At 39.6% G+C, this 13,708-nt stretch overlaps 1 protein-coding gene across 18 annotated transcripts in view; it reads left to right on the forward strand.

The window, feature by feature from the left end:
* LOC134227061 (casein kinase I) overlaps positions 1 to 13,708 on the forward strand; it is a 263,425-nt gene that overhangs the window by 177,135 nt on the left and 72,582 nt on the right. For 9 of the 18 annotated variants that reach the window (XM_062708272.1, XM_062708276.1, XM_062708277.1 and 6 more), the window contains exons 4-5: positions 2,212 to 2,322; positions 2,642 to 2,811. In XM_062708272.1, coding sequence (XP_062564256.1) covers positions 2,212 to 2,322; positions 2,642 to 2,811 — 281 coding nt within the window. Of the gene's footprint in view, positions 1 to 2,211; positions 2,323 to 2,641; positions 2,812 to 4,889; positions 5,042 to 13,708 lie in introns of all 18 variants that reach the window. The other 9 variants (XM_062708274.1, XM_062708279.1, XM_062708280.1 and 6 more) reach the window with 2 other exon arrangements.

Below are 13,708 nucleotides of genomic sequence, written 5' to 3' on the forward strand. Positions count from 1 at the left end.
TCAACCAAAATAATATTGTAGATCCGGAAGTAATAGTTAGAGATGCTCAAGAACTTTTTCTCAAAGCTAGGCTTAATATGGAAAAGCGCAAAACAAACTCTTACACAAAATTCAAAGAAAGAAGATCCCCGTTATAGAAGAAGGGAAAGAAGTTTTTGTCATCCCTAATATACGCACAAAAACACAAGCCAGGGCAACTAAAACGAACGCGAATGAAGTAAGAGAGAAGACATTCAAGAACAATCGAAACATTAAGCGTCACAAAACAAAATCAAAAGATTGAAAAAATTGTAATGAACTATACCTTTTTAAATTCTGATTACAGATGCTTTTCCGTTATTTTGGAACCATCTTTCTACTTTTGGAAATCTCATGCCATGAACTAACCATTAGGAACCTTCATAAAGATCTACTACTGATGCAGAAAAGGACCCCTTGTCGTATTCAAACTGGAAATATTCGCATACTACATCCGATTAATCTAACAGAGATAGAGTTCACTATTAACCAGCTTACTAATTTAGTATACCATAAACGAATGAATAACAATGCTCTTATCGAAATTAGCAAATACAAAATACGAGATTTATATTCCAACTTCTTACAAATTAAACCGTCATCGCACAAACGAACTAAACGGTGGGACATCATAGGCACCACCTGGAAATGGATAGCGGGCAGTCCTGACGCCCAAGATCTTAGAATCATCGACAAAGTCTTCACCAACTAACCAACGAGAATAACCATCAAGTCAAAGTTAACCATCAAATCGGCAAAAGAATCTCAGAATTAACGACCACTATCAACCAAATTATTGAAAAACAACAAATCAACAAAATAATCCTCGATGAGCTCGACATTGTCACCACCATCCTGAAAATAGACACACTCAACAAAATCCTGATAAGTATTCAAGAAGCTATACTTTTTCTAAGATGCACGTCGCAAATAGCAAGATGTTATCCAGCAAGGAAATTTTTCTTATCAAAAACATCTTAACCAATCAAGGAGTCCAGTTAGACATACCAGAAGAAGCATTAAACTTTGTTACACCAAAATGGCGACTAGCGAAAACACCTTACTCTACATTCTACATGTTCCAGAGTTAGAGAAAGAGGAATCCACAATTATTCGAATCTTCCCATTGAGCCAAAACAACACTGTTATCAAAACCTACCCTCAATTTTTAATCAAGCAATTGAAACAACTCTTTACAACATCTAAACCCGAAGACTACGTTCAGCTGCACAGCTACATCAAAGAGTTTGAAGATTCATGCATTTACCCATTGATTATGGGAACAGAATCACAATGCATCATGGAAATCAATGAAAAGAACACATTTAAGCTAATAAACCCCAACAAACTACTCATTACAAATGCGAAAAGTGATGAACTACAATCTGACTGTGGACCAATCAACAGACACCTAACAGGAAACTTTGTAATATCGTTTTCCAACTGCACTATTTCGTTTAAAGGTCACAACTTTACATCAAAGGAACAAATTAGCGAAAGCGAAACCATCCAAGGAGCGCTTCACAATATAAGGATTACCAGCGAAACATTTAAACAACATGACGTTGCAAAGATAGAAAAAGTTACACTTCTGAATAGGAACAAATTGGATCAAGTACTTCTTCAGCACCAAACCGACCACATCTGGAGATGGAGCCTACTAGGAGGAACCTCCATGACGTTTATCCTATTAACCTTCACGTTATACCTAATCTTCCTTCATTTAAGAACCATCCATAAAAGGACATCGAGGAAAATCAACCCCAAGAAATCAACAAATTCTGAGGAAACCACGCAAAGCGCCGAGGACGCCACTTTTTCCCCCCCCCGGTGAATTACGCTATGACTGACCTCCTGTTAGAGCCAGATCAGCAATAAAGGACAGCAGTCATCATTTCTGCATATCGGACGATCGACCCATCAGCCAATCATCGACGAGGTGCATCAATGTGCCGCATCAGCATATCAATATAATAAATACTGCCATCAACCCCGGCATGCTTGTTCAGTTTTTCTTTATCGACGACCGTGATTACTTCTGTTCGCGTTTTAATTAGTGAATAAACGTAGTTTCTGTTAAACTTAGTGTTAGTGCTTTTTTAAAACACCGAACTGTCGTCCCCGGTCAAGATTATATGCTTTGCATTGCAACTACATAACTTAACATCTCGTTTTCTCATCTTATCTTTCCAGGGAAGAACCTCTACAACAATGAACATGTAGCAATAAAAATGGAGCCAATGAAATCAAAAGCACCGCAACTGCACTTAGAGTATAGGTTTTACAAATTATTAGGATCACATGGTAAGTCCATTCGTGTGTGAACACTTTTTTTTTCAATTCTTAATTATTGCCCTCTCACTGTTGTCAATGTTTAGTTTGGTTCTTAAACTATACGATTTAAGTTCCGCCAATTGTGCACAACAATGTTGCGTAAAGTTTTGAAAATTTCGCTTTGTTCCAACTGACAGTTTCCAGAACCCGTTCCTTTCACAAAAAAAAATCAAATCCTCTCTGTTACTTCCGAACCGTTCGTGTTGCTCTGGACTAATGTCCCGGCCTCGAAACGTTTGTCTTCTGTTTCTCTGTTTCCCCCCAACTTTACTCTTCTTCTTCTTCACAGATACACAGTCCCCTCCCGAGGGGATCCCGCGTGTGTATCACCTAGGTACGTGTGGTGGCCGTTACAATGCAATGGTACTAGAACTGTTGGGACCATCGTTAGAAGACCTTTTTACGTTATGTGGAAGGAAATTCTCACTCAAGACTGTACTGATGATAGCTAAGCAACTAGTAAGTGACGGGTCGGCAAACACCCTCCTCAATATATATCTATATTATCTTGTTATAGTTCATTATTTGATTTTTCGGTTAATCTTAACCAACTCTGTTACCGTGTCTTAATTTTCATGTTCTATTTGCTACTTTGCAACCTTATACATCCGTTTTCCTCGTTTCCACTAAGTTCCCGCTTTGTGTTGTTCTGTTCCTTAGTTCCATGCCATTTACTTTCTGTTTTACTTTCAGTTCACCTATTCTCCTATTCATTTCTGTGCTATTGGTTGTACGTAGCTGTTACTGGTTTATCGTTTCATTCATTGCCATTTCATCTGCTCATTGTTTGTAAATACTTCCATTACATTTCAAATCGTTTTAGAATAAACTTCTTGAACAAAACAGAAAGAAGCAACATTTTCGTTACGTAAATTTATAATTTGTGTGTCGTGTGTGTGTGAGTTGTTCCGTTTTAATAGTAGAAAACGTTTTATTCGCAAAAAATATGAACCGGCAACCATTGGTAGGACAGTCAATGGCTTACCTGTTGTTTATCGCTTCTTTTTTCGTTGATGGATTTTCTTGTTGAAGCTTAATAAATCGATTTAGCAAATGCAGCCTACAATGTAATCGTTTCCTCGATGATCTCTTTTGACCCACAATTATAAAATCAAACAAATTCGGAATAACTAATTGTGGCATTTTTTAGCTTTTTTAAGTAGCAATTATGGTTCTTTTATGGTTCCGTTAATTTAAATAAAAGAAGATTTTTATCATACGACAATTTTGCAGTAGTGTTCTTTAGTTTCAAAAATCATTAATTTTTCAAATGTAGATGGCTCTTGTTAACTTTCATTTTGTGAGCTAGTGTATGGTCCATACCCTTATAGGATGTCCGACGAAGCTGCTAGACGTGATAAACTGACCAAAAGAATATACCTTCTTTCGCCTCCCCCATTTAAATAATGATATGCTTATACAAGTATTGCATTGATTGTGTGATAACCAATCTGGAAATCTCGGTAAGAGATGACGCTAGTGACAGCTTCACAACATCAGCGTCATCTTTTTGTCAAAAAATTGTCAAAAGCACCACCATTGAGCAACTGTCAATCATTGAAGTAGTAACCCCACTCGTATTCCTTTGTTATTAAACGCTATTTCCAACGGTTGAACCCAATTGAAAAAAAAAATGCCAGAACTCATCCAGTGTAGATAACCAGACGCATCTTTCCTTGGTTTTCTCATGTTTCGTTTTTAGATCTTTCGTTTTCAGTTTCTAACCCGTTTTATTTCCCCAATCTTTTTACCACACCAATACACACACATCTTTCGCTTGACTAAACTTTCATCTTTAGCAGAGAGAATCAAATCGATGAATTCAGAAACAGTTTAGTTTCTTGACGAATCTAACATATTAGTTCCTAAGCCGACCCGTACTTAATAGTCATTGCCAACAAGAATAATACCAAGTCACTCAGAATGAAATGTGATTAAAATATTTAAAAAAAATAGTTACATACATTGTTAACATACATTAAATTGTTATCATTTTCCTACTTCTCAGAGAAAAAGCCGCATTCATCCGGGCAGAATGAAACCCAGATAAATTATCCTTGAAGAGTACAGCTGGCTATTATTACGTTCCATGCCGCCACACGCGCCCTGCTTTTCCCCTTAGCCAACCTATGGAGAAAGAATTGCAACCTATCTTTTTCTTCCTCGTTTTTCTCTTGATAATTATTTTCTTCGGACTTTCCACCATAGACACATAGCAGGTGGCATCACTTGAGTAATTGCTTCCGTTTCCGCAAGCCATCTATTACACCAGACTATATCTCGCCTTCCTTCGAATGGAGTAGCAATTAATTTTTCTTCTGATAGCGCTCCCCCGTAACTATGCAATCGTGATGCATTTTCAATACTGCAAAGCAAAGCAAAAAATTCAAAACTTTTCGCCGCGTGAGAACTCGTTTCCCGAAGTGACACTTTTTCATATAATTTGTACCCTCTGTTTCATTCCCGTTCGTAATCACACGCCCGTTCCGTGGTCGTTGGCTATCTCCACTTGCCAAAAAAAAACCATGCCAACCCAGCAGAAGGTATACCGGAGGTGTACTACTTCGGTCCCTGTGGCAAATACAATGCACTAGTTATGGAATTACTCGGCCCTTCGCTCGAAGATCTGTTCGATCTGTGCGGCCGGCGATTCTCGCTGAAGACAGTACTCATGATAGCAATACAATTAGTAAGTAGTTACATTTCTCTCTATTTCTTCTCTGTCTATTTTCCTTTTTCTCACACGTTCTATCTTTCACTCTCTATTTTTATCGCTACTGATCACAGAAACATTCCACTTTCTCTTTATCACACCAATAGAATAAAAAAAAATCTGGTCATTTACTTACTAAAACACTATTTTTCATACATCTCTCACTTTGTTGATTTTTAATGTGATTGATTAATTTAATAATTTTTTTTTTTATTTCAATGTGACATGAGAGTAGATTAATCTCACTTTTGTCAATGCTGTTTCAATATCTGGATGTCGTATTCCCGTTCTTTTCACAACAAGATGTCGTCATTTTCGTTTTACTTATCTTATCTCTTGATGTTATTCGGCTTCTTGCGTTGCAACGAGGGAAATCGTCTGAGTCACTACTTCAATGTGCTTATTGACCGTGTCCTGCTCGATAGCCCAGACAAACAGAAGTAACAACCGGTAAACGTGATTGAAACATTCAATCAATCCTGCAGCTACACACCGGTGTGCATGTTTCACGAAAAACAGTATTCTCGATAGTGAAAATGTTGAACTCCAAATAAGCGATGCGAACAACTCTGGATGTGATACTGACAGCATTGAAAACGTTAGTTCAATGCGTGCTCGGTTGAAATTCATGATCTGTTGCATCTGTTTGTATGTGTTTTCTGTTCTGTTTTATTGTCAGTGAACAATGTTTAGAGTAGTTCAATATATTATAGTAATTTATTTCTACAATTACATTCAAGTAGGACAAAAAACGAAATAGTTACTTAATTAGCAAGAGCAAGTCTAATACCTTGTCCCATCCCAGAAGATACAACATCTAGGAGAACGGGGTGACATAAACTTCTTAGCATGGTTACTCCCAACCCAACGTTTGTTCAAACTTACTATTTAGTGATGATGATGTTCCTCAACTATTTTCCCTCCCAACCACCTAATTCCTTGACATCTATGAGGGCGTCGGTGATTCGCTGGCCTCTCGTTAATTATATGTCATTGGGGCTACCCCAAATGGCATAATGCCATTTGGCATATCAAGATTCTAATAGCCAGGGGCCATTTGGCATAACGACCGTTTGGCATAATAAAAAAAATCAATGATTTTAAGGCCATTTGGCCATTTGGCATAAAAATTTAAAAAAATATAAAAACTAGAAAGAAGCTCAATTTACATCTGTATTATTGCCTTATTCTGGGCATATGCGTGTTTTAAGGAGTGATTTACTTTTTCGCCTAATTCCGGGTAAATTTTAATTTAAATGGGTTTGAATGAAGAAATAATGTGCTAATTTGCCTTATTCCTGAAAAATGCGATGTTTTCAATTTTGTTTTCAAATGCGTGCTTTGAATGAAGGAATAATCTTCTCATTAGAATTCTTCCAACCAAATGCATGCATGCTTTCTCGTTATAAGGAGAAATCGAGTGCTTTTAAAGATGGAATCTTACGCTCATTTATCTTATTCCGATTGTATGCGTAGACAAGAAATCATAGTTCTTTAGAAAAAGGGGTCATCTTGTATTCTCTCCATAAAAGGTAAGAAGGGGTCATTTACTCCTAAGTTTTTCCGGGAAAATGCGTACTTTAAAAAAAGGGATCAACTACTTTTTTGCCTAATTCCAGGCAATTGCGTACTTTTAAAGGAGTCATCTACTCTTTTGCCTTATTCCGAGCAAATGTGTACTTGAAAGAAGGAGTCATTCACTTTTTTGCTTCATCCCGGGCAAATGCATACTTTTAAAGAAGAAGTCATCTACTCTTTTGCATTATCCAGGACAAATGCGTACTTTTGAAAAATGAGTCATTTACTCTTTTGACTCTTTTCCGGGCAAATGCGTACTTTGAAAGAAGGAGTCATCTACTCTTTTGCTTCGTCCCGGGCAAATGCGTGCATTTAAAAAATGAGTAATTTCAAGACAAAATTTTTAAAACTACTTATTTGCTTTTGTAAGCAAATATGCAAACGAATCTGATAGCTTTTCCACGCAAATTAACACCATCAGCAGGCAGCGGAAACCTTCACCTACCTATTGGTGGGGTCTGGGTCATTTGGCATGAAGTAAAGTAAAAGGCATAAAGAAGGAGTCACATCCATCATTTGCCATAATTCGGGCAGGGCCTACTTTTAAAGAAGCGATCACATCTACCATTGCTACAATTCGGGTCACACACCTACTTTTAAAGAAGAGATTACATCTACCATTGATTCAATCCGGGCAAGCGCCTACTTCCAAAAAACGAATCAAACCCTACATTGCCATATTCCGTGCAAGCGCTTATTTAAAAAAAAAAGGTATCACATCCATCTTTGCCTCAATCCGGGCAAACGCTTACTTTTATAAAAGGGATCACATCCACCATTGTCATAATCCAGGCAAGGGCCTACTTTAAAAAAAGGGATCACATCCTCCATTGCCATAATCCATGCAAGCGTTTACTTTTAAAGAAAGGATCACATCCACCATTGCCTTAAACCGTGCAAGTGCCTACTTTATAAAAAGGGATCACATCCACCATTGTTTCAATCCGGACAAGCGCCTTCTTTCAAAGAAGGAATTGCATCCACCATTGTCATCAGGGGCGTCTCGTGAACTTTTGGTACACCTGTTCTACCGGCCTGCTAAAAAAATATACATCAAGCTGAGGTTTCGAATGAAAGTTGCGTATTTGATCTAATATTATAACCTTTTCTTGTACAACGTAACCAAACATTATAAAAAAAAAACAATTTAAACAGAAAGGATTTATAAAACAGCTTCTTAATCTCACTACTAAATTAATCTCTTTTAGCATTAGCATTAGCATTGAGCATTTCGCACAAATTCGTAGGTGGTACAAGCCAAGACTATTGTATGAGAGTAGCATTACTTTCATCCGTTACCACAGATATTGATTTGGGACTAATCAATATCTCTTAGATATAAGCAATGCACTCTCCAATAGTCGAGATCTGTCCTGGCCACGTCCTTGCGAATGCAGAGGAAGGGGAAGGATGGTTTGTTGGACACCTGCTTAAGAAAGATGCAGAGAACTCTACGACCTCTCATAGGTGCATCTTCTAAATTAATTCATCATCTATATTAATCTCTTTTGTTCTAAAAATGTTTCAAATTAAGATGCACTTAAAATTTAAAACTCTCCCAAGTCGTCCGAAATCTAACTTGGTAACAGTTGACGATAACTGGATATTGCTCAGAATAGAGATCTTTCAAATCGGCTCTTTCCACCATTCGGGTGCGCAGGACCCATCGCCCCTAGCATTTAAAAACTCTCACATATTTTGTTGTTATGAAGGAAATGTAATTAACCATTATTAGTATCATCATTTGATGCGACCCCAGATTGAGTCCACTGAAATGTTTTAGAGTTATTTAGTTTTTCAAATTTAGTGAAAACTATGCCTTTTTTTCTATGTTGATTGATTTTGATTGTTTGAAAAAAAAAACATTATTAAATTAATTTCATTTTATAATATTTTATAATAATCAAATTTTGATGTCTCTTTTTAAAAACTCAAACATTAATTTAATATTGTTCTTGGTGCTGAATTGTTTATGATGCATAATCATCAGGAAAAAAAAAACAAACCGTTCCCAATCATCAAAGTATGAACGAAAGCGTGTGCGGTCGCGGTGCGCCCCAGACAACCACACATCGCATAAGAATGCACGATTTATATCGTTTACCGATCCATATTTCATCAAAATCGCATTGTGGTGGGAATTTCATCAGTTCATTTATATATTTTCTCGCACAGTAGGCTATTTTACGAGTTTATTCAAGCTTCATTTGTTGACATCGCATATTCCTGCAAACAAACCCAAATGAAATCGGATTATCTGTCAAACATAGTTTGTTATCACAAACTACATCGCAATGTATAACGAACAAACTCGCCTAAAAATCGTGCACATCGCATACACTACCGTGCAACGTCGGATAAGAAATACATATATATCGCCTCCACTTTTGAACGTAAAAAGCGTTTTCGCGACTATTATGCGATGAAATTTGTGCGCAAAGGCATCGCATAACAGAAAAACAATTCAATTATGCATGCATTCTGGTTGTCTGGGGCCTTTCGGCAAAGCACAGCCCGACACTCCGACCGAGTCTAACCGAAGATACGTCGCGTCGTTGATTGTTCTCGCAGCGCGTCGAACGGGTTGGACTCCTGCGCACATAGCACGCTCAACATTCATCTAAACGTGCCTGCATTACATGCGAAAGAGGATGATGTGAGGAAACGAAGAAAGCTGGCAACGCTCACGCTGGTTCTACGCGCGCAGAGAACGAGTGAGCATACCAAGGAGGAAATTATTTCAAAACTTTCGTCATGGCGCAGGCTTTAAATTTTACTTCTGACAGCGCTGCTGTTGGTTCTTTATGAATCGTACGACCTGCAAAAGCTTTTTATGTGATGTGGTGTGCTGTTATTCGTCCGAGAAACACATATTTAGCTGATCTTGTCTGAGTTGATCTGTCTACGCAATATTTTGTTTCGTCAGATATTAAACCATCATTGGAAACATTACGTGAAACTTTGTTTAAAAATTTCACTGAGTAATTATTTGACCTAATAAATAATTGCAAAGAAATTAATTGTAAGGACATTAAGTTTCCTACTTCTGAACTAAAAATGGTTACCTGTTCCATGAACAGGTAGAACATATGGACGAGTCGCCTCTGATTGTCATACTCCGGGCAAGCGCCTACTTTAAAAAAAGGGATCATAACCGCCATTGCCACAATCCATGCAAGAGCCTTCTTTTAAAGAAGGGACCACCATGACCTTAATTCGGGTAAGCGCCTACTTTTAAAGAAGAGATCATATCCTCCATTGCCATAATCCGGGCAAGCACCTACTTTTAAAGAAGGGATCACATCCTTCATTGCCATAATACGCCCACACGCCTACTTTTAAAGAAGGGATCACATCCTCCATTGCCATAATCCGGCCACACGCCTACTTCTAAAGAAAGGATCACATCCACCATTGCTCTAATCCGGGCATGCGCCTACTTTTGCATTGCATTGCAAAAGCATTCTTTCCACGAGAGGATAATGTCTTTTTAATATTGTTATCGACGGGTGTTATATTTACTATTCCGGGGTGTTTCCCGCATCACTTAGTCACCATTCACCGAACGCAAAGAAAATTATGCCAAATGTCCGTTATACCAAATGGCCTTTATGCCAAATGACCTTATGCCAAATGGCGTTATGCCATATGACTTTATGACAAATGGCCCGCTCCCCTATTGTTGGTGTTGGTTTGCGTGGGAGGGCTTTCAGATTCGTCAAATCGTCGTTTGAATCTTTGTTTACAAAAGCAGATAAGTCATTTTGAAAATTTTGTCTTGATTTACTCTTTTGCATTATTCCGGGCAAATGCGTACTTTTAAAGAAGGAGTCATCTACTCCTAATCCCTAGTTTTAAAGTAGGGAATAAGTCAATGATGGATGTGATCCCTCCCTCGGAAGCAATTCTGCCGTTTTGTTATTTCATTCTTCCGGAAAATGTCTACCATCAGTCTAAATTTATCAAAAAACAGCCTCGACCTACTTTATCTACGCTAAACATTACATGAAATATCCCTTTCGCTTTCACAGTTCAAAATTATGCCAAATGTCCGTTATGCCAAATGACCCACTCTTTTCTTGCAGTTCTAAATTATGCCAAATGTCCGTTATGCCAAATGGCCTTTATGCCAAATGACTTTATGCCAAACGACCCAGGCCCATTTTTTCAAGGATTATGCCAAATGGTCGTTATGCCAAATAGCCTCTAGGTACCCAAAAGTATGTCAAATGACATCATGCCATATGGGCTTCCCCTTATGTCATATAATCATTTCCTTCCTTTCCCTAGTAACGAAGAAGATGGTCGTGGCCGGCAATGGTAGCTTTCATGCTTCATCACTTTGGACTTCCAATTGGGTTACTATTAAATCCCAAATAGTAATCCATAAGCAGTTGGGGTACAAAAGTTAAAGAATATGCATGACAGCTATCCAGTATGCAATCTACGAAATACTCCGTCACAACGCAATGCTCCGCAACGCAGATTAATATATTTTTATTTGAGTATTTTTCCACAATTGGTCTAAAATAATAAAAGGTTATGGTGGTGAAAGATTCACTCTAAAATATTCCTCTATTGCTATAAAATTGAACGAAAAATGAAAAAGTGTTCCAAAGTTCCAAAATTTTTAAAATCAAATAGGGTAGAATACGGCATTGGCAGGGTGCGACAGTTGTTGGCACCCTCAAGAATATTTGAATTTTCCAGCAAACATACACTATTTATGAACATAATTTTGATCCAATTACACAAATTCAAGTCTAGGCTTTCATTTGAATAAGTTGTTTGTGCAAAAGTAGCAATCTTTGAGGAATTAATCACCGAAACAAATCAGTATCTGCGAAATCCTTGCCATTATTGCATTGCCAAAGAGAGCAGCACACGAATACAAATTTTTTTTACTTAGTTTTTTTTGGATCGCCTGTTTCTCCTCTTTATTGTGTATGGCACGACACATTTTTGATGTAAATCACTTTCACACTTTATCAAAACTTGATTATCATCAGAAAGAGCAAATTCATGCAATTTTTGCTCTATGTTTCACTAAATAAAATCAGGACTGTTCGTTTTCTTTGACAATAGCACACTTCGAAATACAGCAAGAGAATGTGTTTGTGAGCATATCAAACACACGCTAAAAAGTTTTTTTATTTATCATCAGACTAAGACCGGAGTGGCCTGTGCTGCACATAAAAGACTTCTCCATTCAGCTCGGTTCATGGCTGCACTTCGCCAACCACGCAGTCTGCGGAGGGTCCGCAAGTCGTCCTCCACCTGATCGATCCACCTTGCCCGCTGTGCACCTCGCCTTCTTGTTCCCGTCGGATCGTTGTCGAGAACCAGTTTCACCGGATTACTGTCCGACATTCTGGCTACGTGCCCGGCCCACCGCAGTCTTCCGATTTTCGCGGTGTGAACGATGGATGGTTCTCCCAACAGCTGATGCAACTCGTGGTTCATTCGCCTCCTCCACGTACCGTCCGCCATCTGCAACCCCACCATAGATGGTACGCAACACTTTCCTTTCGAAAACTCCCAGTGCGCGTTGGTCCTCCACGAGCATCGTCCAGGTCTCGTGTCCGTAGAGAACTACCGGTCTTATAAGCGTTTTGTAGATAGTCAGTTTGGTACGGCGGCGAACTCTATTCGATCGAAGCGTCTTGCGGAGTCCAAAGTACGTACGATTTCCAGCCACTATGCGTCTCCGAATTTCTCTGCTGGTATCGTTATCGGCGGTCACCAGTGAGCCCAAGTACACGAATTCTTCAACCACCTCGATTTCGTCACCACCGATAGGAACTCGTGGTGGGTGGCTCACATTGACCTCTCTTGAGCCTCTTCCTATCATGTACTTCGTCTTCGACGTGTTGATGACTAGTCCAATCCGTTTAGCTTCGCTTTTCAGTCTGATGTAGGCTTCCTCCATCCTCTCAAAGTTACGTGCCATGATATCAATGTCGTCGGCGAAACCAAATAACTGGACGGACTTCGTGAAAATCGTACCACTCGTGTCAATCCCTGCCCTTCGTATTACTCCTCCAAAGCGATGTTGAATAGCAGACACGAAAGACCATCACCTTGCCGTAACCCTCTACGGGTTTCGAAGGGACTCGAGAATGCCCTGAAACTCGAACTACGCACATCACCCGATCCATCGTCGCCTTGATCAACCGTATCAGTTTATCCGGAAATCCGTTTTCGTGCATTAGCTGCCATAGCTGGTCCCGATCGATTGTATCATATGCGGCTTTGAAGTCGATAAATAGATGATGTGTGGGCACGTTGTATTCGCGGCATTTCTGCAATACCTGACGTATGGCGAACACCTGGTCTGTGGTAGAGCGTTCACCCATAAATCCCGCCTGGTACTGCCCCACGAACTCTCTTGCAATTGGTGTTAGTCGACGGCATAAAATTTGGGAGAGTACCTTGTAGGCGGCGTTCAGCAATGTGATTGCGCGGTAGTTGCTACAATCCAGCTTATCGCCCTTTTTGTAGATGGGACACACGACACCTTCCATCCACTCCTGCGGCAGAACCTCATCCTCCCAAACCTTGGTAATCACCCAATGCAGCGCTCTAGCCAGTGCTTCACCACCGTGTTTAAACAGCTCTCCTGGTAGTTGGTCAACTCCAGGGGCTTTGTTGTTTTTCAGCCGGCCGATCTCCTCCTGGATTTCCTGGAGATTCGGAGCCGGAAGTCGCATGTCCTGCGCGCGTGCTCCTAGGTTCATTACCATACCGCCACCGTTGTCTGCCATATCGCCATTCAGGTGCTCTTCGTAGTGCTGCTGCCACCTTTGGATCACCTCACGCTCGTTCGTAAGAAGGTTCCCGTTTATGTCCTTACACATATCGGGCTGTGGCACGTGGCCCTTACGTGAACGGTTCAACTTCTCGTAGAACTTTCGTGCGTTATTAGCGCGGTACAGTTCCTCCGTCTCTTCACGGTCTCGATCTTCCTGCTGGCGCTTTTTCCTCCGGAAAATCGAGTTTTGTCTGTTCCGCGCCCGTTTGTATCGTGCCTCGTTCGCCCTCGTGCGGTGTTGCAGCAATCTCGCC

Source organism: Armigeres subalbatus, chromosome 3 (genome assembly GCF_024139115.2).
Source record: "Armigeres subalbatus isolate Guangzhou_Male chromosome 3, GZ_Asu_2, whole genome shotgun sequence".
Lineage (NCBI taxonomy): Eukaryota > Metazoa > Arthropoda > Insecta > Diptera > Culicidae > Armigeres > Armigeres subalbatus.